Source organism: Clytia hemisphaerica, unplaced genomic scaffold (genome assembly GCF_902728285.1).
Source record: "Clytia hemisphaerica strain Z4C2 unplaced genomic scaffold, Clytia hemisphaerica genome assembly, whole genome shotgun sequence".
Lineage (NCBI taxonomy): Eukaryota > Metazoa > Cnidaria > Hydrozoa > Leptothecata > Clytiidae > Clytia > Clytia hemisphaerica.
Window position 1 is genome coordinate 563,759 of NW_027104146.1, and position 27,791 is coordinate 591,549.

The 27,791-nt window shown below is 38.3% G+C and overlaps 2 protein-coding genes and 1 pseudogene across 3 annotated transcripts in view; 1 reads left to right on the plus strand and 2 right to left on the minus strand.

Moving 5' to 3' along the window:
- On the plus strand, positions 1 to 27,690 carry LOC136813845 (cytadherence high molecular weight protein 2-like). Its single transcript, XM_067070335.1, has 26 exons — positions 1 to 59; positions 933 to 1,043; positions 2,032 to 2,175; positions 2,471 to 2,613; positions 3,113 to 3,431; positions 4,006 to 4,486; positions 5,025 to 5,285; positions 5,829 to 6,501; positions 6,862 to 7,023; positions 7,754 to 8,078; positions 8,634 to 8,758; positions 9,315 to 9,838; positions 10,625 to 11,383; positions 11,914 to 12,124; positions 12,795 to 12,902; positions 13,133 to 13,375; positions 13,993 to 14,199; positions 14,968 to 15,095; positions 15,543 to 15,754; positions 19,436 to 19,691; positions 20,415 to 20,565; positions 21,756 to 21,863; positions 22,229 to 22,364; positions 23,069 to 24,601; positions 25,237 to 26,451; positions 27,289 to 27,690. Exons 2-26 carry the CDS (start codon positions 998 to 1,000, stop codon positions 27,627 to 27,629), a joined length of 8,811 nt encoding a protein of 2,936 aa, XP_066926436.1. The 5' UTR covers positions 1 to 59; positions 933 to 997; the 3' UTR covers positions 27,630 to 27,690.
- The window catches only part of LOC136813847 (myotubularin-related protein 9-like), a 69,400-nt gene that overhangs the window by 18,407 nt on the left and 23,202 nt on the right, over positions 1 to 27,791 (minus strand). The gene's annotated exons all lie outside the window — the stretch shown is intronic.
- Positions 5,635 to 5,753, minus strand: LOC136813977 (5S ribosomal RNA; annotated as a pseudogene).

The window sequence follows — 27,791 nt, forward strand, 5'->3', positions numbered from 1 at the left end:
AGCATTCAAAAAATCAAGCATTTTGGGAAGGCAACAAAGATTTTTGCTTTGAATGCAAGGTAAGATATTTATCATATTTTATGAAACTCAAGATACTTCCTGGCATTGGGAAAATCTCATTTTAGGAAGACTCATAAAAGAATTGAATGGGTTAAAGGACATTATTTCAAGTATCTCCTACCATTCGCTTACAGATCATTTTTTGAAATCTATCCCCTTTCGGCGCCGCACGAGCACAATTTTTGAGAAATTCTTTTGTATATTTTACGGTGTCAGCATCAGAGCCCGGGGAGGGGGGCACTGGGTTGGCAGACTGACGGTATGAACAAGCCAAAAATTGGCTTTTAAAATTGCACCCTTACAGTGCAGCAAAAATCGGTGAAAATCGTACCCTTATAGTGCATTTTCCCCCAAATTTTCAATCCTTTTCGTGCAAAAAATGGTCAAAATTCTAGCATTTTTGGGCAAAATATCTAGATTTTTCAAGAATTTTCTGAAATTTTTACCCTTACAGTGCATTTTAAACATCTTGGTAAAGGTACCCTTAGGGCCCACACATACCCGTCGGTCATTTTGCCCCCCCCCTCCGGTATCAGAGTCGCGCCTCTTTTCTATAATATCATGTAATAGGTATTTCAACGGGAATTTAAATGAATCTGTGAATAATCTATACTTGCGCCGAAATTCTAACAATAAAAAAATACAGCAAGAATTAAAAAGGAAAACATTATGATATCGTAAAGTGTAGACAGCACTTCCCAAAAATGTAGCGTGTTCAAATGTAAACCGACCTTTAAAAACGTTCGAAATTTCTAATTTCTAATTATGCTCAATAAGAGATAAACAATGAATTGTAAAAATCGTTTGAATGCGGTTAAGCAGCACTTTGTTTACATAATTAAGAATTAGTATTTTTCCATTGTATCTTGCAGAATATTTTGCAGACCGAACCTTCTTTTGTTTTTGTTTTCAACCTGCGGGATGATGGATTGAAAATATGTCATTGAGAAGTGGTGTGACATCACACGAAAGTTGGTGGCAAGGTATGTTGATATAGCAATGGATTTCCTGCAAAGCTCTTTGCACACAGATTTCTTGTCATAGCAGATTCTGGGGGTCAGCTTCTTTTGTGTAAAAGCTGCGTGAAAAAACTAATGTGCTACATGTTCATAATATTCATGACGTATGTAATGTTTTATATGGAAGCACTCAAAGAAGCTCGGGCGTTTTGTCACTAGTTTTATTGTTTAACCCTTTAAGTACCAATGACGAGTATACTAGACATGGGCTATATTGTCATTTTTGGTCTAACTCGTAGGAATTGGATTGGGTTTCACGGTCAAGCAAAAAAAATCAAAAGTGAGTCTTTCGAGCGAGATTTTAAGCTAAAAAGTAAAAAAAAGGTGCAAACGAGTGATTCGAGAACCTCCAAAATTGGCCCTGTTTTACTTGATTCTGTCCTCTAGCGAATTAATTTGAAGTTTTACTACTGGGCACCTTTCTATCATTCAGGCAGGTCCACGCAGCCTTTAAAGTTTGAACTAGCGATTTTTTTTTTAAACTTAGAAATAAATGACCGCGGTACTTAAAGGGTTAAATTTAAAATTAGTGGCAAACACACCGTCATTTTGGGTTCTTCCTCATAAAACATTACGTCATGTCATGAATATCACGAATTGAAACAAATATTTCTTCTCATCTTACCAATTAGAGAAAGGTCCCATTCCGAAGAGTTAAAATATCAGACTGCATTAACACGCATGCGTAACTACCACATGTAGTTAATTCCCGTAATAGGGGTTCAGTCACTTTTCGGCCGGGGTTGTGGATGGCCGAAAGTGACTTTTTCGATTTTTCCTTTTTGAACTTTTCAATATTTTCGATCTTTGATTATTTCGATCTTATCAGTTAGGTCAGGGTTGGAGCTCGAAACATTACGTCATTATTTAGCGGATCTGTAAATTGTAGAAGAGGCTTTCTAGGGAAAATTGTATACTCTTCGGAATAGGACCTTTCTCCCTCATCTTACAGAGCCATGTATGGCATACACGACCACGGACAATTATTACAACCATGGCCTCACACAACAACAAGCACAAAACCATGGACAAACATACTACAATCAAAATGGTGGATTGTACGCTCAAAGTGATTGCTACTCTAGTTCTCATTCAGGTAAGGTTAACTAGCTAACACACAACGTTGTTTCAACGTTCATCTAACGTTATTTGGACGTTATAAACGTTAGATGAACGTTGTTTGAGCGTTAGTAGCGAGTCCATGTATTTACTCTTTTGATGTCGGTGAAGATTTGGAGGAACCAAGAGTTTCGATTTAAATGTCATACAAAATACTCTCTGTAATTCGAATCTTTCTTTAATTCGAATTCACTTATTGGTCCAAATATCCTCAAACCTTGTAGGATCAGTTAAAGAAACGCTTTCTCAAACCTGAAATATTTCTTCAACAGGCTACAATGCGGTCAATTCACCACGTTCGAAGACCGAATCATCAGAAGCACCAAGGAATTGTGGATTTATTGAATTCTTTGGAGAAGAATTTGCTGGAATGGAAGAAACATTCCGGTCCGCTCTTCTTCAATACTTCTCACAGGTTTGTCATACTATTTCTGAAAAAAAATTGTACCCCCTGTGTTGAGGAGGTATTTTTGGGGTGACCCCCTTGATTTTTTTATAATTTTTTAGGACCCACTTTGGATTTTTTTTCTCATTTTTTGGACCACCCTTGATTTTCGACCCTTTTTTACTGACCACCCAGGACTTTTACACTAGAAAAACTTATTTCCCATCCAAAACGTGTGACCCGCGTGGTTTTCAAACAAACTCTAGATTGAAAGTGAAAACATATCGCCAGATTCGAAAAATATGCCGCGTGAAAACAAAGAAAGGGCTAGATTTAATCCGTCATTCTAAATACGGCGCAAATCTTAAGGCTTCGCTTTTTCTTGCTTGTGAAAGGTTAAGGATTCCTCTCTAGCCCCTTCGGAGCTTTAAACTCAATGGGTACAGACTGTTTCACGATATTTTTGGCTTGTGAAAAACAAATCGATTAAAGTATATTTTCTCCATATTTTCGAATTTCTGATTGACAGGTGGACAAAGAACGACAAGATTTAGCGGACGAGTTAGAAAAAATCCGAACAGATTTTTGTCAATATCAACGAGAAACACAAGAAAAAATCGAATCGAAAGATAAAATCATTCGGCAACTAAATGAGAAAGGTCGATCACTTGCCACACAATTCGATCAACTCAAGGACGAGTTAAACGATGGCGAGTTAACTCGACAACAACTCATTTCGGAAAATAACGAGTTACAGAAACAAGTTATGCAAGAGAATATCGTGATTCCACAACTTGAAAGTGAATTAAAAACACTGACACAGGAAAATGATTATCTTAAGCTGCTTGGTAAGGCTCTATCTACACTTTATATCATGAAAGGCTCGATATACATTAACGAGAAATTTGCAGTCATGTAAGGGGCTTCACCTTTATATTCAGTCTTTTACGGTGGTCACATAGCAAGATTTTTCGTATGACACGGAAAATAGATTCTAAATAGCGAATAGTACATATTCTTGAAATTTTGGTGGAATATGCAGAATTTTGAGACTTCTAAACCATTGACTTCCAAGCCCGAAGGACTAGACTCGAGACTCCTGAATGGAAAATGAAAATATTTATTTCTCATCCAGAATGCCCGAGCGTGGTTTTTACACAAACGCCGGATTTAAACTAAAATCTATCGCTAGATTTAAAAAAATGCAGTCCTCAAAATCAAAAGAACCGCTAGATACAATCCGTGGTCATGATTACGGCGCGTTCTAGGCTCGTTCTGGATGGGAAATAAGTGGCTTCACTTTTTCTTGTCTGGGAAAGGTTAGAAATTCTACTCTAGCCCTTCGGGCTTTAAACTCAATGACATCAACCCTCTCACAAAAATTCCACCTTCACTTACATCTTCACACAAATCACTTTTCAGCGGATGATACGAAAAAGCTGAGTCAGCAAGAAAACGAGATACGCCAATACGCAAACGATCTTTACAAACAGAAGAAAATATGTCAACAACAAAGCGAAAAGATCTCAAAACAAGCTCAAGCCTTCCAAAATTTGTCCAAAATCAACGACGAATTGTGTATTAAAATTAACCAGTTGGCACACCTACAAAATGCAGACCGGAAACTAGATGACACAACTAAACAATACAATGCTTTGGCGGGAGAATTTCACTCGCTACAATCAAAACATTCGAATTTGAGCAACAATTTTGAGGAATTAAAACAACTTGTTGATTCACTTGAGACCGAGAAAAATGACGCACGAAGAGGTGAGAAAGAAATGAAAGATCAATATGATGGATTGAATGTAGAATTTGGAAAGAAATGTAGAGAATTGGAAATTGTTTCGTTGAAACACCAAGATAAAGAGAGAACAAATAGTGACACTCAAGAACAAATCAGGTAAGTTTTCCAAATATCCATTCGTTTTCTACGCTGCGCGCATCCCCTTTGATATGTTTTGATATAGGGGATGCACATCGTGTATAAAATTCTCGTCTGAGAGTTACATCCGTCTTTGTGTTTTTGAATTTTACAAACTTCATAAGCTTGATTAGTAAGTTTTATATGGGAGATCGTTAATAACGTTTACTAATGCCCATTATGTTCAATCATTTTTGGATAAGGTTTCTAACTCTGATCTAAGACCGTCTTCACTCAAACCCGCACGCGGAAAACGCGTTAAGGAAATTTCAAGATATGAAGTAAGGGGATTGTTGTCTGAAGGGACAAGAAATCTTGTTCGAGTTAAGGAGACTTTGGAATCGAAGTGGTTCGAGCTAAGGGAACTCTACTGTAACCCTTTTCTCGATTTTTCAACTAAATTTTCCAGCCTTGTCTGAGGTTTCATGAAGTTCTTAACTTGATCGCATCTATCTTTCTCCTGGGGCTGCTAGAGAGAGTGTTTTCAATGTTCTTTTCTATTTCCAATCTATCACAGGAGACTTGAAGAGGACAACAATGAGTTACGAAAAGACAAAGAGCATTTGCATCGGGAAATCAAGAACTTACGAGGTGACTTGGACGAGTTGGTTTACGAAGATAACGCCCGTAACGAGGATTTCGATGAATTACGAGACCATAACAACGTTTTACGAATGCGATGTGAAGAGTTTACGAGCAAAGTGAAAGAACTTACGAGGGAAAATGAAGAAAATGCGGAAAGATTTGAAAGTTTGCGACTGAAAGAAGAAGGTTATAAGTAAGTCATTCGGAAAGGACTTTTTGATGAGGCTAAGTTTTCAAGACAGTATTCAGAGAGCAATTTCGACTGTTAGGAAGTCTCTCTCTCTAATCAAGTTGGAATAATCCATAACTTTTTTTACCTATTCGAAATTATCAGGACTAGATTGATCCATTGTTGACCCTTTCAGGAAAAAAAACCGAGAAGTAAAGTAATTAAACTTGAGGTTCAATTGTCGAGAATCCAGTCTTTAAGAGATCACCTTGAAACTCTGTGTTCGAAATCAGAATGAAAAACTCTCATTATAAAACTGCTCTATTAACTTACCGAAAGCTTCCAGTCTAACATGACTGAGAAATCTCACTGCGCTCCACGACACCGGGAGTTCCCAGGCGGTCCCCCATCCAAGTACTATCCCGGCCCGACGATACTTAACATCCGTGATCGGACGAGAACGGGTGTTTTCATCTAAGAAAAAAGATAAAAACTTTCAAAGGGTGTTCACCTTATAAGTTTTCCAAGCATAAACAACCTCATATTGTATAACCTCGTTTTCAACAGGCACAAGATCAAATGTATGGAATCTCATTCCACTGGATGTGACGATTCAGTTCAACGGATGCAAATCAAAGTGGATCGCTTGGTTGAACGAGAGAAGAAACTGGAGGATGAAATATTGAGTTACGTCAAAAAAGAAACTGAAAGCGAACAAAAATGCACATTGATGTATCATAACCTAGAGACCTTGAAGCGAAACAACGAGACTTGCAACCAACAGCGTGCACAACTCCAACAAGAAATCAGAAGCCTGGAATCTAAGCTACGTGAATACGAGAGGTTGGATATAGAGCGTAAAACAGAAGTCGAGTTACGTCAAGAAATTGACGTAATACGTAAGCAGTACGAGGAAAGTGAGTCGCGTAGGCTGATGTTACAAGATGAGATATTCACATTAGAAAGAGGGGGTCCGTCAACAAATCAATACAAAAATCAGTTATATCAATCAACCTCATCTATAATTTACGGTGCAAGCCAATCAAATGGCGTTTTCAATGGTACAAGCCAATCAAATGAGATCTTCAATACGAATTCAATGGAGGTATTCAACAATGGGAAACAGAGCATTGAGAATGAGGAATTTAAGATTTTTGCACAGAAAAAAGATGAAGAAATTGAGTTGTTGATTGATCAGAAACATCGTTATCAAGAAGAATGCAGACTGCTTTTGGAAGAGGTATTCCGTTTTTTGTCTTGCTTACTGTTAGGCTATTGGTGCCTTTTCATTAAGGCCGGTCTCCACTTGCGCGCGCTTTGGTCGCACCTTTTGCTTCAATCTATTTTTCTTGGAAAAAGATTACGTCATAAAAATGTAGCCCGCGCTCGAAAAAAAAGTTGATCACATTTCAACTTTTTTCAACTGTTACGTCAGATCACACCAATGGAATTGCTTAATTTTCCTTTTGACCAATAGCGTGGAAGATTTGTTCGAACAAGTGCGATCGTGGCTAGTTTTTTGTTCAAATTAGAAATTTAGCAAGAAACCTGCTGTAGCCAAATACTCCCTCAAATGAAAACTCTACCCTGTTTCCCTTAGGTACAATGTTTGAAGGGGAACTATGAGTCGATTGAAAACAAACTAGACGAACACAATTTATACATTGACGATTTAACAGCACAGTGTTCCACATTACAAGATCAAATCGCCACAAGAAACCGTTTGATTCATGAACAAGAAGAGAATATTGAGGAGCTGAAGGTATGCTTTTTCAACGTCTATATAACGTTACAAAGACGTCATGAATGGGCTTCCCCTATAGCGAAGAGGTCTTTTTTAGGGGCGATTTACTGACGATTTTTCACTTCATTTTACTGACTACCCCTGGATTTTTACACTCGAAAAACCAGACCCACTTGGATTTTTTATTTTCCAGATCACCCTGGACGTCACACCTCCTCAACATAGGGGTTGCATGAATAGCCCAATGTATCGGGACAGCCCTGTTGATCTCTAGCTACTTGACTGGGTCAGACTCCCAATATAAAAGGAAACGTGTCCAGTTTAAGAGTCCGCCATCTTGATTTTTGTTGCAGGTCTTCTAATTTGGTATGGTGTTTCCCCTCCCTCACTCTTATGCTAAATAGATCGAATAGACGATATCGGATTTAGATAAATGCAATGCATTTTGGTTTCTAGGGACTCTCAAAGGAATTATAATAGATCAATTATAATAGATTATAATTCCTTTGAGAGTCCCTAGAAACCAGAATGCATTGCATTTATCTAAATCCGATATCGTCTATTGCTGGTTATGATGCGATTGAATATATACCACGGATACGGTGATTATAGACGAGGTTTAGTACCCAGTTCAGAGGTCGAAAAAATTATAAACGGAGCATAGAGGAGCACATAAGGGTATGCTACATAAATCAAAATACTAAATCAATTATATGCGATTGACGATATATTCTTTCTGTACCCAAAGGTTGAATTAGACCAACATCAGGAGAACGGCGACTCCATCATTCTAAATCAAGAGCTTTCAACAAAAGAAGGCGAAATCAACGAACTAAAGGAACACTGCAAGAACCTTCAACAAGTTTGCAAATCACAACAAACCGAATTGATTGACATCAAAACGAGGCTGGTATCAAGTGAAGGTTGTGAAGAAACACAGAATGAGTTACTCGAGGAATTCAACTTTCTTCAACAACGTTTAGAGCAACTCGAGGAAGAGAATTTTGAGTTACAACAACAGAGGAGTACCAACAATAAAGCCGTCACAAGCTCCATTGATCCAGAGTTAAATGGTAAGGAGAAATGACTGAGTGATCTAAGGCTTATGCGCCATGAACCATAGACTAGCAAACTAGTCTGTTAATTAATCATATTAGGGGGCAGGAACATCAACAGGAAAGCGAACGTTTGTTAAAATAGAAGCAACGTAAGAGAAAAAGCAACAGTTGTTGAAAGGGTGCTGCTCAACATCCGCAGATAAAGTCTCTTCCTACGCTTACCTAACTCCTAAGCTCACTTTTCCCGCGTGATATTGTTCAAACCCGAATGGCGTGCTGCCAGTCTACATCAACCAGGGATTCTCGTTCTCATGTTCCGATCAATTCATAGATATTCGAGTCGGCTGGCTTCAGATCTCATGATGACAATCTAACCACTGTCTAATAGCCTTAGATTTGAATTATCAAGTCTACTTATCTTCTATTTAGATTCATCATTAGATTCATCATTAGATTCATATACCCTTTCAATGTTCCCATTTATTAGTCGAGTCGGCTGACTGTAAACCCCTTAATAAAAACCTAAAGAGCCATCCACGTGCATTATCAAGCCCTTTATCTTCTACTTAGATTCATTGGGCTCTCAGCCAATCACTGGAAGCCTTCAACCACTATCACGACAAAGTGAGGAATTGAAATATCGCATCAGAGAACTTGAAGACCAAATAGAGGGCTATCAAGGACAGATAAGACAGGTACAATACGCATAAAATTAACAGTCTATTCGGAAAGGGCCACATAACTTCGAGAGAAGAGATCGAAAATATAATTGTGGAACCTACAAATATTACACCTGTATGTACAGGTCAAAAAAGAGGTAGAATGAAGGACAGATAAGACATGTACAATACGCATAATATTAACAGTCTATTTGGAAAGGGCCAGTCGAAAGGCCACATAACTTCCGAGAGAAGTTGAAGCGGTTGAAGCTCTTTAGGGGATTGGATTTTCATCGAATAATAGAGGGTATTGAATAGTAAAACGTTGAATTAGAGAGCGTCATTTGTATCACATACAGGTCAGAAAATAACGAGATTCGAATGTCCAAACCTTGGCGGTTGGTATCCTGATATGGTTTTATGGCTCCTCCATTTATGATTGTTATTTGATACTGTTAGTTATACATTTAGCTAATACTCTATACCCTTAGAGGTTTGCGTAACGAGGCATTCGTGGCCGCTGGGAAGCTCCCATACGGAAAATTGCATTTCTTTATTAAGCTTAGAGTTTTACTTTCTATTTTCATTTCAGCTTCAAGGGAACCAACAACAACATCAACAATCAATCGATTATTCGTTCGAAAACGATCAAGTTATCAACAAAGAGAAATATCTAGATCTGTTGGACTGTATGAGAAACAAGGAGCTTATTATCACTGATCTACAAGAGCACATCAATCTGCTGGAACAGGAAAACTACAAGTTCAACTCGCAGGGTCGAATTGATAGCTCTGTTAAAAATGAGATGGAGCTATCCCCTGTGAAGGTGCTTAGCCTGAGGCTACCTAGCCCTGACCTAGCCGCAGCTCGCAAGGAGCCATTCAGCTTCAAGCAGAAACGAAGCTCCCTACCACCACTCCCTTCGAAGAGCAATGGAGATCAGAGCGTAAACGCGAAGGAAAAGAGAGCTCGGGACAGTGTGGGAGAAAGTGAGATTAGAGGCAAGGTTATCAAGTTGAATGCAGAGCTACTAGAGAAGAAGATGTTGATCACCAAATATGAAGAGGAATTGAAGATCTTGAAGCGAAGATATGACAGACTTCAAGAAACACACAAGTGAGTAATTGAATAAAACTAATTAATCTTCCCATAAATTCAATCAAGTGTCGTTAAGCATTTTTTATAAGAACCAATAAATTTTGGCTCAGGCTGGGCTGTTCTTATTTCTTGAAATTTTTAGGCCTAAATAAATGTTCTTACGATGTTCTTAATACGCTTAGTTTCTTTAATTAAAATCTGTTAAAATCAGTATTCTAAAGTAACTTCTGAAATCTGAAGCTTACGATTGTTCTTAATTCGTTCTTAGGTTTTACCCAATTTTCAGCTTTTATTCTTATAAAACTATGAGAGGAGGGTGCGAGAGTCAAAGAAATACTCAAAACCAAACGAGTGGTATATTCATACACCCGTGACACAGACCTGGTTGGACCCCGCCCCACTTGAAAATTTGGCCCAGACTTCGTCCCTGTTGGGAAAAATACCCTACAATATCATTCCAATTTAAATTTCAATGGAAAAAGCTGCATTCCAAAAGCCATCCCCATTAGATTTTGGTGTTTTTATAGAGCTTCTTCTTGAAGCATTTTTTTATAAGCAACCAGGTTGCTCAGGCTGATCGAGGGCTCGAAGTTGCCAAATTATTTTTAACTCGTAAGGTAAAAGCTTTTCAGATGTTCTAACAATTGCAAACGAAAGCTTGGTTCAATAATCATAAATATGGTATGATATCAGAGGTGGACAAAGCTAAATTTTCAGAAAATGAGCTAGAATTCTAAGCAGCCCCGAGGCTGACCCGAGAATTGGAGTTTTGTGAATATTATAAAGCCCTTACTTTGTTCAAAGAAGTACTATCGATAAAAACGAAACAATCGAGAACGAGATTATCGAGAATCGAAAACGAATCACAGACGTCCAAACGAAACAAAGTAAAACGAATGCAGAAAATGAATCGCAGTATCGAAAAGAGATACAAACGTATCGAGAAAGTTCGGAAAAATTACAAGACCAATGTAAGAGTTTACGACGCGAGAAAGATGATTTACTAGAGCGGTTGAGTGAGCAGAAATCGGAATGCAGAATGTTGGAAAGCAATTTTGAGCAATCTGAAAGACAACTCTCGCAATGGGATAAAAATAATAAAGTCTTAGAGGAAGAATGTTCAAGAGGAGCTTCAAAATGCGAAAAATTACAAGAGGAGATTGTCAGTTATCGAGATCAAATTTACGAGTTGAATCGCGAAAATGATATTTTACGACGTGATAACGAAACGATGCGGTTGAATTGTGAGACTCGATTGCAGAAGATAGAAGAGTTGAATGAGATTATCGATCGATTGAAACGCGAGATTAATGATCGAGTCAAATCGAATGAAGAAGCATTCGATCAGATACGAGCTATCGAACAAGATCGAAACATGCTCGAGAATAAAGTCAACAATCAATCGATAACAATCGAGAAATTAAACGATAAATGCCGATCACAACACGAAGAGATCAATCGACTGAACTCGAAACTGAAAGATTGGCGATTGCGAATCGAGAACGAATCGATGGAAAACAAAGAGTTGTTAGCAGTTAAAGAAATCAATGACCAAAACACAAAGTAAGATCCTCTATATATTTTTACTCTAAAAATACAAACCGTCAATTAATCGAGTCTCAAAAAAAGTTTAGCGTGAAATTTTCCGAATTGATCATTTATTTTGTAACCCATCGAACCTCCATAACCCGAACGATTTCTTATTCCTTTTGACACTCGAGTTATGGAAACTCAAGGAGCTAACAGGAGCTCCCACACTTCAAGTTTGCTGAAAAATCACCAGAGCTTGTTTCTCCTCCCATCTTGACTAAGCTATACCCACCTTCCTTGATAGGAGTTCTTTTGAAAGTGGTACCCGCGAAGAAGCCTTACTTTGCCTAACTCCGAACGGCGCGTTCAAGGAAAAGTAGATCTAGCGCTTTCGATGCATTACATCGCTATTGAGTAGTGATACTATTAGGGTACCACATAAAAACTTCGATAAAAGATTTTGGTTAGGCGGGATTGAGAAACTCCATGGTTTATGGAAAGTTCAGTGCTTGCACCTGCTTAAATCCGAATAAATAACTATCCCACACATCCTTCATTCACAGGTATTTAGAATCGAAGCTTGAAGAAAGCCGCTCACAACTGAAAGAGAATCACGAAGCGAACATCCATTTAAAGGATACGAACGAATCTTTACAGAACGAGATACGAAAACTGAACGAAGAATTGAGATACGCCAATATTGATGTGGACAATATCAAGGAACAATATACTAACGAAAACAAGAACGTAGAAAATCTTGAAAAATTAAACAAGGTTGGATTTCAATTTTCATATTGTTCTTCATGATTGAACCCCCAGGCCAAGCCTCATTGAAGGGTTCCACGAATTCAACCCAGCTGGCACACAACGTTGTTTCAATGTTCATTTAACATTATATGGACGTTGTGAATGTTAGATAAACGTTGAAACAACGTTATGTGTCAGCTGGGAAGATATTAAAGTCCATTCCTCGCTTTAAACATAAATTTTTCTTTGCTCCCTTCTCAAGGGAATCACTTTAATTACACGCGGACACGGTTTCCACATTACAGCCATTCCGTAAGAAAGTCACGCTCATTTTTGACTGGATACCACCAGTAGGGTCCTAGGAGCGCCGCAACCCATGTACCATTTGATAGCACGCATAGAAGCGGTTCAATCGGGCATAGATCACCTCCAATTTCACGGGATGGCCCATTATAGCAAAAAAGAGTACATAATTATGGACTATAGGATACCTTATCGGGGAAAACTTCGTCGGGGAAAATTTTCGTCGGGGAAAAATATTCGTCACTTGCTGGTAGTTGGTAAACGCATTAAGGCTTGGGAAAATTTTCGTCGGGGAAAAATATTCGTCACTTGGCCAAAATTTCGTCACTTTTCCCCGACGAAGTTAGTACTGTAGTTGTACGAAATTGAGCATGAGACGTTCTTCTTTACACAGGATATTAACCGTGAAAATAAGAAACTGATGATCGAGGTTGTGGAGTTGAAACAGAAGTTTGGCGCGTCCACTGAAGAAAGCCAGTGTTACAAACAAGTCATTGTCAAGGTGAGAATTCAACGTCCGAAAAATCTCAATCTAATTTTCAGGCAATCAATATAACTTTGAAGAGAGGTTCAGCGATCTCAAACCTTGTCCTTTCGTTGAAAAACAATCGTCTACCATTCAACCCCGTGTCACAAACTCACTTACTCATCATAGAGGCGCGTCTCCTTTCTATAATCACGAGAAAGAATCTGCGAGGTTAATTTTCTAAGGCTTAAATCTTTTTTTCGCAGGTGGAAAATGAGCAAAAAACATTGGAAAAGATGCTTGCAAATACACAACAATCAAACAGCGAGTTGTTAAACAACAACAAAACAATAAAAGACGAGTTGCGAGTTGCCAACACTCGAATTATCGAGTTGCAAGAAGAGTTAGAGGGAGGTGAAAAAGACCGAGTTGTGGCGGAGAATAAATTGTTGAGCTTGGAGAAAGAGTTTGAACATGCAACACGAGATTTACATGAAGAAAATAAAGAGGTTTGTCATATAAATAATTTGCCGTTTTCGAATTGGAATCAAGATTTATAAGAGGCTTTTCGTTCTTAGATTTCGGAAAGAAACAGAACATCGAGTTTAGCGTCTGTTATCCTTATACTACAACTGAGTTCTGAAATTTCTATCTTACCCCTATCAAAATCAAATTCAAACAGCGCACAATGTATTAAATTTTTGAAGGGTTCAAAAATTATTAAGTTATTTTCAAGTGGCTTTGAAAAGAACTCCATAAAAGTCATTATTTGAGGGAAAGTTGTGGGTGGTACTCTTAGGTGCCAAATAAACGCCCCCCCCCGCTTGTTAATTTTTATAAAAAATTTTAAACCCCAAAGGACCATATTAGGACACCCCGTTTATTAATTTTTAAGAATATTTTCAGTTAGGAAAAAGAAGTCGCCTTATTTTGCTCCAAAAACCCGATTTTAGCCTATATTTACCTTATTTTTGGTTTTTCAGAAGTACAATCTCCCCCCCCCCGGCAATAAGCCCCCACTCGTTTATTAAAATTTTCCAACCCCCCCCCGTTTATTTGGCACCTAAGAGTAAACGCCCACTTGGGAATGGAATTAAATCTCAAAAAAAATTTTCCTTTTTTTTAGTTACGTGGGGACTTGGAGAAATCACAACTTATGATCAGCGAGTTTGAAGCCATCTTGGATCAAGGACAACTTGATTTCGATGAGTTGGATAGTCAGTTGGAAAGATATCGTGTCGAAAATGTGGAATTAGACCAAAGACTGCACGATGCATTGAAATTACAAATACGTTTGCAGAGTGAAAGAGAGGAGCTTGATCGAAAAGTAGAGGTACGCTGAGGAAGATATCATTTTAAAATATGTTATTCTTTTGAAAGATCGAACCCCATGCATATCTTAATCATCTCTGAACACACATCTAGACTTCGCTGAACTATTTTCCATCATTTGATTTTTACCATTGGTTTTGTCGTTTTCCTTGGATTGATTTGGCTAGTTTTTTGTGTTCAGCTGTCATACATTTTCTTTTGAAAAAGTGGATTTTGGTCTTCATCAACACATCTGTATTGCTTTTTCATTATTATTATACAGATTTACAAGCTAGGCTCACAGTGGTCATCTAACCGATCTTATTTTATTACACTATTCTTGAATCGTATTTTGAGGGATGGTTTTCCCATGAATTGTTGAGGTTTTCTTTGAAGGTCTTGATTCGTATCACAACGAAAACAGAAGATTCTCACTAAAATGGCCAATCCAGAAGTCATGCAACTTTTATCCATGTTAAACCAAATGTTTCACTTTTCAGTGAACTTTGAACGCTTCTACCCTTTTTTAACGTACCGTTTTTTTTTCCTTTACTACAAGTCCCTCCTTGGCACGATTAATTCACTTTGTTCGCTGATTCATTTACCACGAGCAGGCTGCGATGGGAGATAGAGAAGACCTCTAGATTTCCCTTTATTAAAATCAGGACTAATGCAGAACTTTAGCATAGCCTTTCATGTGTAATAGCAACAAAGAGATAGCTTAGTTGGTTAGTCAGAACAAGCTTCTCCTCGGCACAAATCAGTTTCTCTATTTGTTTCTCACGAACAGGTTGTGATGGAAGACATGACATTGATGAAAGAGAATTTGGACAACGAACGCAAATTTTCACATAACTGGAACAAAGAAAAAGAAACGCTGGAAATTTTGGTCGATGAATTCAAAAGCAAGGAAGAACGGTAAGATGAAATAAGGCTGGAACAACCTCGCGCCCGTGTATGCCAGGTTTTATTTATGTTACTGATGGACGCCAGAAAATAATATCTGGCGCTTTTAATAAACATCAAAAAGCCAATAATACGCAGGGAACGAGGTTAGGTCCTTCCGTAAGGACCGTGGTGTAGTGGTAGAATATCCGGCTACGGTGCACTAGGTCGTGGGTTCAATCCTCGGCCGGCTCATATCAAAGACATTGCACTTAATACTAAGATGGTACTCAATGCCTCTATGCTTGATGCTCAGCAACTAAGAGAAGGGTTAATGGTAGCTTGAGCAATCCAGGGAGAAAGAGTGGCGCCTTTCTCTACCTTCGGTTAGAAAGAGGAGCCTTCTTCTTACTACTACTAGATCCTACCTAGAATTTTGCTAACGAGAATTTCTAATACGCGACTATTTCATTCTAACAGTTATGAGCAACAGATCACAAACCTACGTGAAGAATCGAACACTAAACTAGATCTGTTAGAAGATAAAGATCTGAAGATCGAAAAACTTGAAGCCAACATCGAAATCTTGACAACAGAGCTGGGTGAAGTTAAACAGAAACTGGAAACCAGTAGACGACTTTCAGATGCGGAGCTGAAGGAATCATGTGTTGATTGTGGACATGCAAATGAAGGTAGACCTCATGACATTCATGATAGTAGGGGGCCAATCCTTAGGATCCGTGACATCTTTTATGCAACGCAACCACATGTAGTTAGTTCGAAAGTAGGAAGGTTTTTAAGACTTTTTTGAGAGGAGTCCCGCAAATTAGGCCCGGCAAAAGTTTTTATGACTAAAAAACTGACGTCTACAGGCAAAACTGTGAGGGAAAAAATGAGTAAAAATTGACGTTTTTCAAAAATCAAATCCGAAAGAAATGAATGAGACCATCGGAAAGAGCATGAAATTCTGAGCAAAAAAGTATACTACAACAAGTCTCTTACTCGAACACACAAAGAAATACGGCCACTTAAAGTTCAAAATTCTGTCAGACTCCGTACGGTTTAGACAAAAGTTGACATCAATCGTACTCTAACTACATGCGGTTGCGTCGCATAAAAGATGTCACGGATCGTAAGGATCGTCCCCTACTATGACACAATGTTTTCTAATTGAAATACCAAGGTTTTTGCTAGTAGTGGTAAATTTTAAGAAATCGGGGGCACCCGATCTGAAAAAGACCACCCGGGCGGTCCAAAATCAGGCCTTTTTACTGGCGTAAACCGAGGTGTTTAAGTGAAAACATTACGACATGAACATTACGAATTTGAAAAATCTCGATACAGTAGAGTCTCTTTAACTCGAACCTTTGTAACTCGTATGTCTTCTTAACGTGAACAAATTTTCTTCGTTTGTGCCCCCCCCCCCCTGAGTACTACGTAAAATTTTCCTTTCCAAAATACAGTAGAGTCTCTTCAACTCGAACCTCTATAACTCGAATGTCTTCTTGAATCGATTAAGTTTTCTCGTCTCTTCAGTTAACAATGCCCTATAAATCTCACTCATAACTCGACATAACTCGAAATTCCTTAACTCAAACAAACTTGTGGAGACTCCACTGTACTTCCATTACATATGACTCTTTCACCCTATGTCTCCTGAACGCGAACAACTTTTCTCGTCCCTTTTGTTAATAATGCCTTATAAACCATACTCCATAACTCGAAATTCCTTAACCCAAACAAATTTGTGGAGACTCCACTGTACTTCCATTACATATGACTCTTTCACCCTATGTCTCCTGAACGCGAACAACTTTTCTCGTCCCTTTTGTTAATAATGCCTTATAAACCATACTACATAACTCGAAATTCCTTAAATCAAACAAATTTGTGGAGACTCCACTGTACTTCCATTACATATGACTCTTTTCACCCTATGTCTCCTGAACGCGAACAACTTTTCTCGTCCCTTTGTTAATAATGCCTTATAAACCATACTACATAACTCGAAATTCCTTAAATCAAACAAATTTGTGGAGACTCCACTGTACTTCCATTACATATGACTCTTTCATCCTATGTCACCTGAACGCGAACAACTTTTCTTGTCCCTTTTGTTAATAATCCTTATAAACCATACTCCATAACTCGAAATTCCTTAAATCAAACAAACTTGTGGAGACTCCACTGTACTTCCATTACATATGACTCTTTCACCCTATGTCTCCTGAACGCGAACAACTTTTCTTGTCCCTTTTGTTAATAATGCCTTATAAACCATACTCCATAACTCGAAATTCCTTAATTCAAACAAATTTGTGGAGACTCCACTGTACTTCCATTACATATGACTCTTTCACCCTATGTCTCCTGAACGCGAACAACTTTTCTCGTCCCTTTTGTTAATAATGCCTTATAAACCATACTCCATAACTCGAAATTCCTTAAATCAAACAAATTTGTGGAGACTCCACTGTACTTCCATTACATATGACTCTTTCACCCTATGTCTCCTGAACGCGAACAACTTTTCTCGTCCCTTTGTTAATAATGCCTTATAAACCATACTCCATAACTCGAAATTCCTTAAATCAAACAAATTTGTGGAGACTCCACTGTACTTCCATTACATATGACTCTTTCACCCTATGTCTCCTGAACGCGAACAACTTTTCTTGTCCCTTTTGTTAATAATGCCTTATAAACCTTACTCCATAACTCGAAATTCCTTAATTCAAACAAATTTGTGGAGACTCCACTGTACTTCCATTACATATGACTCTTTCACCCTATGTCTCCTGAACGCGAACAACTTTTCTCGTCCCTTTTGTTAATAATGCCTTATAAACCATACTCCATAACTCGAAATTCCTTAACCCAAACAAATTTGTGGAGACTCCACTGTACTTCCATTACATATGACTCTTTCACCCTATGTCTCCTGAACGCGAACAACTTTTCTTGTCCCTTTTGTTAATAATGCCTTATAAACCATACTCCATAACTCGAAATTCCTTAAATCAAACAAATTTGTGGAGACTCCACTGTACTTCCATTACATATGACTCTTTCACCCTATGTCTCCTGAACGCGAACAACTTTTCTCGTCCCTTTTGTTAATAATGCCTTATAAACCATACTACATAACTCGAAATTCCTTAAATCAAACAAATTTGTGGAGACTCCACTGTACTTCCATTACATATGACTCTTTCATCCTATGTCACCTGAACGCGAACAACTTTTCTTGTCCCTTTTGTTAATAATGCCTTATAAACCATACTCCATAACTCGAAATTCCTTAAATCAAACAAATTTGTGGAGACTCCACTGTACTTCCATTACATATGACTCTTTCACCCTATGTCTCCTGAACGCGAACAACTTTTCTCGTCCCTTTTGTTAATAATGCCTTATAAACCATACTACATAACTCGAAATTCCTTAAATCAAACAAATTTGTGGAGACTCCACTGTACTTCCATTACATATGACTCTTTCATCCTATGTCACCTGAACGCGAACAACTTTTCTTGTCCCTTTTGTTAATAATGCCTTATAAACCATACTCCATAACTCGAAATTCCTTAAATCAAACAAACTTGTGGAGACTCCACTGTACTTCCATTACATATGACTCTTTCACCCTATGTCTCCTGAACGCGAACAACTTTTCTCGTCCCTTTTGTTAATAATGCCTTATAAACCATACTACATAACTCGAAATTCCTTAAATCAAACAAATTTGTGGAGACTCCACTGTACTTCCATTACATATGACTCTTTCATCCTATGTCACCTGAACGCGAACAACTTTTCTTGTCCCTTTTGTTAATAATGCCTTATAAACCATACTCCATAACTCGAAATTCCTTAAATCAAACAAACTTGTGGAGACTCCACTGTACTTCCATTACATATGACTCTTTTCACCCTATGTCTCCTGAACGCGAACAACTTTTCTTGTCCCTTTTGTTAATAATGCCTTATAAAACCATACTCCATAACTCGAAATTCCTTAAATCAAACAAATTTGTGGAGACTCCACTGTACTTCCATTACATATGACTCTTTCACCCTATGTCTCCTGAACGCGAACAACTTTTCTTGTCCCTTTTGTTAATAATGCCTTATAAACCATACTCCATAACTCGAAATTCCTTAAATCAAACAAATTTGTGGAGACTCCACTGTACTTCCATTACATACTCTTTTCACCCTATGTCTCCTGAACGCGAACAACTTTTCTTGTCCCTTTTGTTAATAATGCCTTTATAAACCATACTCCATAACTCGAAATTCCTTAATTCAAACAAATTTGTGGAGACTCCACTGTACTTCCATTACATATGACTCTTTCACCCTATGTACAGGTTTAGAAGAGTCATGCGTTGATTGTGGTGGAAACGCATCTACCGCTACGCTCAAAGAATCATGCGTCGACTGTGGTGTTCAAGATGAGGAGATCTCTGCACTCAGGAAGCGAGCGGACGATTTGAAGAGACAATTAAAGGAAAAAGAGGAACAGGTTGACGAGTGTGTGGAGATTATGAGGAAAATGGAAGGACAGAAAGAGTTGGCGGATGACCATAAGACGGATCTGTTGATACAAATGGAATCCATAGAAAGGTTTGTTTGAGCTGTGGTTTAAAGGCCGGTCTCCACTTGCACGCGCTGCGATATCACGCTATTGGTCAACATACAAATGAAGCAATTCCATTGGCGCGATCTGACGTAACGGTTGAAAAAAATCAGAAATGTGTTCAACTTTTTTTTCGAGCGCGCACTTAATTTTTATGACGTAATCGTAAGCCAAAAAGTGCGATCGCAGCGCGCGCAAGTGTAGACCGGCCTTAAATTGCCCACTTTTTACCCTGTCTATCCTACAGTTGACTCTCGCTAATCCGAACTCGAACGGGGAATCTTATTTTTTCGAATTACAGAGAGATTTGAGTTATAGAAAGTATTTTAAGAAGGTTTCTCCTTAACGGGGACTGGAAACAAGTTCGATAATAGAAGTTCGAATTGAATTGAAGTGAGCAGAGTTAATCAATGGACTGCCCTCTTTTGATGTCAATGCGATAACATTTTTGTTCAAGCAAATATTTTAACTGTCACAACTTTCTGCCCACTTTTTACCAGGGCAGGGAAAAAAGACTTTCAGAGGCTGCTGTGGCCTTAAGTTTTGCTTCAAATTCCTACAAATTGTTCACACCAATCGACACAGAGTTTCACGTAGTATAAACCAATAAGATAGCATTATTTCGCTTATGACACAATATAAAAATAGCGTTTTCGCATGGTTTCCACCCCCTCTCAAAATATTTTATTCATTTTTTTTCAACCTCAAAGGGAACTAGAAGACGAAAAGATCAACCATGAAAAAGATGTGGAAGATTGTTTGAGAGAGATATCAGAACTTCGTGACCACATCACAGATCAAGAAGTTGCCAATGAGAAAATGGCTTTCGATAATCGAAAATATGGACACGAAATGAAAGAGGTATGGAATCTTCCATGTAATATACAAACAGGGGGTGAACGAAACTTTTCAAGCCAAAAAATACTCTTGAAAATGTGTGGATACCTTGAAAAATAGCAAAATTTGAAAAAAATCTCTTGGAAAATTCTTCTTCATATACCTTAAAGCGAGGGAAGACGAACTAAAATCTTTTTGTCCAGCCCCTGTATGAATAAAAATGGAGTCACCCATCTTCTTTTAGGAAATTCTGATACCCTATACAAATAGTTAAACTAAAAGACGCCCAACAAAGTAAAGATTACACCTCGAGGATGAGTTTCCTTTAACATCGAACTCAAAATTGTTGAAGCGATGGTTAAGGGTTTTCTAATAGCAAGCTCGTTAACAACAAACTAACAATTTTACATTCGAATTAGAGAAATATTCGAATTACAGAGAGTAATTTAGACCACTTTTTAGTTGAAGGGACCAATATTTTAGTTCGAAATACAGAAATATTCGAATAATAGAGGTTCAAATTAGAGATAGTTGATTGTACTAAAAACAAATATCGACTGAAGTACGTACGGGTTAGAGTAGACTATGCTATAGTCTAAGACGAATCACTATCTAAGAAAAATGCCCAAAGCCGAAGAAGAAAATTCGCAAACGGTTTTTTTTGCCGAAAAGAGTTTACAGTCGGTAGAGTTGCCAGTCTTATTCGAAACTCCCCCGCCGATTTTTTTTCCGTATACCGCCATAACGCCATACCGCCATTTTTCCCGCCTTAACGGACGATAACATTGTCTAGGGTTAGAGTAACGGTTAGAGCTTTTATATCAGTCATTGATAAAATTCTACTTTCTACACTGCGCTAACATTTGGCTAACACATACTTCTAGTTTTAAGGGTAGCTTATAGACGAGTACTAGTCTGTACCAGAGTGTATCTCACGTTTATCGTTTCGTAGTACACTCTGTGCGCATTGTCTACTTGATAAAAAATTACCGTACGGAGACCTCTGCGATGAGGTATGATTTATAAATAGCAAAACTTCTCTCGTCGTCTCTCCTTTCTCACCCGCACTCCATCACAGCAGTCTTTTTGAAAAATCTCAAATGAGAAAAGACAATGACAACAGACCCTCTACGAAAATGAAGTTTGAAATTAGCCGTAGATATCAGGTCTGTGTACAGACTAATAGACGAGCTTCCTACTCTTTTTTTCTTCAGGTGATCGAAAGGAACGAGTATCTCGAAGAACGTTTAGAGAACATTTTAAACGAAACAGATCTCGAACGAAATGCTATGATAGAAACCATCGCAATGCTTGAAGAAAAGGTAAGACCCTTTTTTGTAGTATTTACATTACATATCGTTTGAATGGAAAAGTTTAAAGACCATATCTTATGACCTGTAATGTTTTCAACTTTTTCGTGCTTTCCTCTAGTGCTCTAGGCTACGCGATATTTTCCTTCCTTCCTTTTAAGTGTAAAAATCCTAGGCCTAGAGGCATGACGTTTGTCTTTTATTAGTAAATGTGTTTTAGGGGACATCATTTAATTCAAAAAAACACAAACTGTATTGGAATATCAACACTTGAGTGTGTACAGAAAAGTCTGATCGCTGGCAATCTCCGACACAGCTTAAAGCTTTAATTAGGCATTTTAACAGGAATCCAACTCCAAATTCTTTCTTTTTGTTAGGTAAACAACTTCGAAGACGGCGAAGTAGACGAGCTGCAACATTTGCGATCTGCTGTTCGACAATTGGAAGGTTTGAGAGACCAAGAAGAGAAAGATTTCGAAAAAGCACTTGAAGCTTCACAAAAGTTAATTCATAGTAAGTCGGTACATGTCACCGGGAGTGATGGTTAAATGTTCAAAGGCGTCTTCGTCACAAACTCGATGTTCTCTGTTCCAATCCTTTTTCTTTCCATGTTCCGTTTAGTTCATAGAGAGCCGAGTCCGACTGGTTGAAGATTTTGTTGAAACGACCAAAAAAAAAGAAAAGAGATGAGCGAGCAGCTAGCGTATTACGAGACTAAAGTCTACTCCTGACTGAACTTTGCTTTCTGATGATTTTAATGGCGCTGAGTCCAGTGAAGTAGACTAGAGGATTTCTCCATCTTGAATCTTTTCATTTTCGTTTTCAAAAATTATATGAAAACATCAAATAATAAAATGTTTTCTAAATTTCCATCAAAATTTATGAAATTATAATAAAAACAAGAAAATACCTCTAAAATTTGAAAAAAATTGGTCTATTGGTCATGGTTTTCTGTTTTTTTTTTCTTCAAAAAGGGACTGGATCTACAAAAATTACACCGGGCCACTTTTCAGCGCCATCCAGTCTATCAAAAAGCTATAATTGCTCCCCCCCCCCCGCGGTGGGTGAAAAGTGAAAAGTTAGAAAAAGTTAAAAAGTTAGAAAATTATTCAAAGTGAAAGCTTTCCAGTATACTCAAATAAAGAACTCACTAAAAATGAAATTTTCGGGATTCTCTTCCGCCGTATACTGAAGATTTTATTGTTCATTGCATTTAGGTAAAGATATCGAGATTCAAGATTTGAGGGCTGACGTTCTACAACTGAAGACTTCATTGGATGAACACGAAAACAAAAACACGGAGCTGACCAAATCGATGACATCTCTGGAGAACCAGGAGAAGATGTCCAAAGCCAAATTACTACAAGATTTAAGGGAACAGGAACAATCATTTATGATGTTACAGGAGCGAAGTAGTATGGAAGGCGAACAGAAGAACAGCTTGAAGGTCGATGTAGAGAGACTGACTAGAGAAGTTGAAGATTACCGAGAAGAGAATAAAATGATGTTTCAAGAACATTCGAAGGAGAAACAACAAATGCAGTTGCGGATTGAGGAACTGTTGAAACATCAATACCAATGTGAGAATCTTCAACAAGAGAATGAGAATCTGAAATCTGATATCGAGTATTTCTTGAGTGACCGTAAAGACTATCAAGGAAGATACCAAGAGATTTCACAGCTCAGAGCTGAGATTGCCAACTTGAGGTTTAAGCAGAGGCGAATGGAGGAGTTGAATAGTGAGAATCTGAAGTTGAAACAAGAGGTGAAGAATTTGGCGCCCGATGTGATGGACCAATCAAAGAATGATTTCCAATTGGTGTCTGAGAATCGAAAATTGAAGCTAGATATTGAGAAATTGAGATATGAGTCTCCGAACACGGAGTTGTTGAAGGAAAATGAGAAACTGAAGATTCAATTGGAAGCTGGTAAACAGAATATGAGTGAAGTGTCCGGTAATCAACTTGTGTCCGAGAATCAGAGACTGAAGGATAGGATTTCGACTTTGGAGTCAGTTTCCGGTGGATATCCTTCGGTGAATGAGTTGATGGATGAAAATCAAGCACTGAAAGATGAATTGAAACAACGTAAAGGTCTGGAGATGAGACAAGAATCTGGCAACCAGCATTTGGTGGTTGAAAACCAACGTTTGTTGAAAGAGCTTGAAGACGCTAAAAGACATCAAGATACACCAAGAGTACCAGGAGGAGGAAGTGATTCTGGATATCAGCATCTGATAAAGGAGAACCAACGTTTGACTAGAGAGTTGGATGAATTGAAACGATCACAAAATACCCAAGGTTCTAGTCAACAAAATTTGCTTCGTGAGAACCAGAGATTGACAAGGGAACTAGAAGAAGCCAGACGGCATCAAGACACACCAAGGGCTGCGGGAGCTGACAAAAACTACCAGAATATCATCCAAGAGAACCAACGGTTGACAAGGGAACTGGAAAACGCAAAGAGATACCAAGACACACCAAGGCTTGCTGGAGGTGATTCAAACCAACAACACTTAGTGAAGGAAAACCAGAAACTGAAAAGAGACTTGGAGAATATCAAACAACAATTGGAATCCAAATCACCGTACGAATCTCAGATTCTGAACACGTTGACTAGAGAGAATCAGATTCTGAAGAATGACGTCCAGGCGTTGGAAATGTTGAGATCGGAGAATCTGAAATTGAAATCCGATTTGGATTCGGTGAACCAAAGACATCCATCAATGATGATGGGCAGACAAAACTCAGGTAGATTATATATTTCACTATCAAGTCATAACCCCTTATAAACCTCTAGTCTACTATGACAGACGATTTAACTAAGTAAGTTTGCGACCACAGTCGAGGGCGACCCCAAGGCTCCCTTTTCGTATAGCTGTCTACCCGAAGGAAGGGAAGGGCACCACTACTTTCCCTGGATTTCTCCACTTACCCTTGATCCGTCTCTTTAGTTGCTGAGTATCAAGGAGAGAGGCATCAAGTACCATTTTGGGAATCTTTGGTATAACCCGGCTGGGGATAGAGCCACAACCTTGCGCACCGTAGCTGGATGTTCTACCTTTATGATATGGTCGATACAGACGATTTAGCTTAAGACAAAAGTAGAGCTTTTAGAGGAGGCATAGAAGTAGGTCCGAAGTTATCGAGCTTTTAAAGAAATCCCTATAAGAGGTGCCCTTCCTTTCCGGTTATCGTACCCCTTTAAGTATCTGGGGATTACTGCACGTTTTTTTTTTGTTTACAAGCATAACACTTTTAAGCATAATCAGGCTAAGATTTTGGCCTAAGATAATATCATATGCCCAGCCTCAGTTCAAATGAACCCTTTGCTTGAACAAAAGAATCGTGTATTCATATATGTTCATTCTTTCTCCTCTCAACAGGCGATAATCAAGAGTTAGAAAGATTAAGACGTGAAAATCAAACAAGAAATCAAAGAGAGAGCGAGTTATCAAACGAAAACAAAATGTTGAAACAAGAACTCCGAGAAATCGAAAGTAAACATATCACAGAGAACGAGAAATTGAGAACAGAGAACAAAACATTACGTAAACAAGTCGATGATCTCTTCAAGAAGAATCAGGATTTAGAACTTTCGAATATCAGTCCAGTACCAACAAACGTCCAAAGAAATGGTTCTCTTTCCTTTAAACAAAAAGCAGCATCCTTCGACAATCTAGCACAAGCTTCATGGAATGCAAGTTCGTTGAAATCATCTCTCAGCCAATCAGCTTCCGTCGAACGTTTATCGCCAGCCAATCAGCAGAAAAGTCAACAACCGCTCAGCCAATCAAATTCATTCGAACGTCTTTCTCCAAATCCAAACAATCAGAAACCAAAACAACAGCCTCTTAGCCAATCAAATTCGTTTGATAGACCGCCATTGGTCAACATTCAACAACGTCAACAACCGCTCAGCCAATCAAATTCGTTCGAACGTCTTTCTCAAAATCCAACCAATCAGAAACCAAAACAACAGCCTCTTAACCAATCAAATTCGTTCGATAGACCGCCATTGGTCAACATTCAGCAACGTCAACAAACACTCAACCAATCAGGAATCTTTGATCGTTTCACAAAAACCACTGAGAAACTACAACAACAAAACTCTCTTAGCCAATCAAATTCATTCGAACGTCCCTCATCATCCAATCAGCAAAAACCTCAACAAACAAACAACCAATGGCAATCGTTTGATCATCTCTTACCAACCAATCAAAACACACGAAACACTAGCCCTAGTCCCCGCTTGGATTCATCTTTCTCAAGTCAAACAGGCACTCTGAAACCTATGAAAGTAAGATTCGCAAGTCAACAGGACAACAAAGATATCCAAACTTCACCACAAATAAAATCCATCTTGAATCCTTTCAATGGAACCTCAGAGCCAACTAATCAAAATAACTGGAAATCATTTCCGCCCCAATCATCGCATGATCCTTGGGAGAAAAACACCCCCCGCCAGCCATCCAAATCACCTAAGAAAAGTCCTTCTTCTAATGTGCTCAACGAGCGGCCAGACGTCAGCCAATTTTCTTTGATCGCGTTTGATGATGAGGAAATTGTTCGAGAGAATCCGAAAAGAGATATACCCTCAGGTAAGGTGACAAACCCAAATTGAAGTATACACGATTCATAGAAAATCAAAGCAAATTGATTCATTTAAAATAATTGACAAGATTGGTGAGCATACCTTATTACACAATATTACAAGGCAAGTATTCAACGGCCTTGAAATTAACACGCAAAAAAACAATTTTATTTTATTTTTCAAGGACACCACGGCTGGTTTTAATTAAGGGGGTTTTTATTAACACAAAATTTTTCAATTCGTGTTAATAAAATGACTAGTAATATTCGTGTAATAAGGTAACAGATATCTCGCTCCCAAAAGAACAATCGTGGGCGCGATAGGGCTTTTCAGTTTAACGTACCATTATGGAAAAAAAACATTCAATAAGCGCATCGATTTTAAAGCCTGAAGAGGGCTAGAGAGGAATCTTTAACCTTTCTCAATCAAGAAAAAGTGTTAAGATGTGTGCGACTTTTACAATAATGGATTGAATCTAGTGTTTTCTTTGTTTTTAAGCGGCATATTTGTCAAACTCTGGCGATGGATTTTACTTTCAATCTGCCTTTCGTGTAAAAACCACGCAGGTTTCGCGTTTTGAGTGGCTGCATTTTCCATTTAAGAGTTTCAAATCCGGGGGCCTTAAAGTCAATGAATCAGCGAAAGTTATCGCCTCTTGAAATACGAATAATGATTATTTTAATAATGTCGCAAAAAACAACACGAAGACCTCTAGAATCGCGGTAAAGTTTGAAACAAAAAAACTGATCACGACTTCGGAGAAACAAGAACGAGGGTAATGAAAAAGCTTGAATTCGAAATAATTTAGAAATTTACATGAATTCAATTTTTTATTTCGTTATAGGTACCTCGTCACTTGATGTCCCTTCCTCAAGAAGCGGAGTAAAGCGAACACCTTCCATCAAAGATAACCCGTTTTTCGAAATGGACCGATCGAATAGTCAATCAAAATCCGATCGGATTCAAAGATCCCAATCTGCAAACAGTTCGCCGACAAAATCATCGTACCAGGAGACTAGACTGCCAAAAGATATGTTGAAATTTGACATGCGCCCACAGTCTACGGAACCCACTGTTGTACCGCGTAGAGGTCTGGATACGACTGACGAAAAAGAGCGGGAAAAAGAGATAGGAAATGCGTTCGTGAAACGTTTGAAAGGGATTTTCGAGAGCAGTGGAAGGTGAATGGAAGGTGAACTGATCTATGACTATACACACCTTTTCCCCAATTGTCGCGCGGGTATTTTTTTCCGCTTTATCCCACTAAAACTGTCCCAGTCCTTTTTTCGCAACTATAGACAATAGAAAAATGTGCCAAAAAAGGACTGGGACGGTTTTAGTGGGATA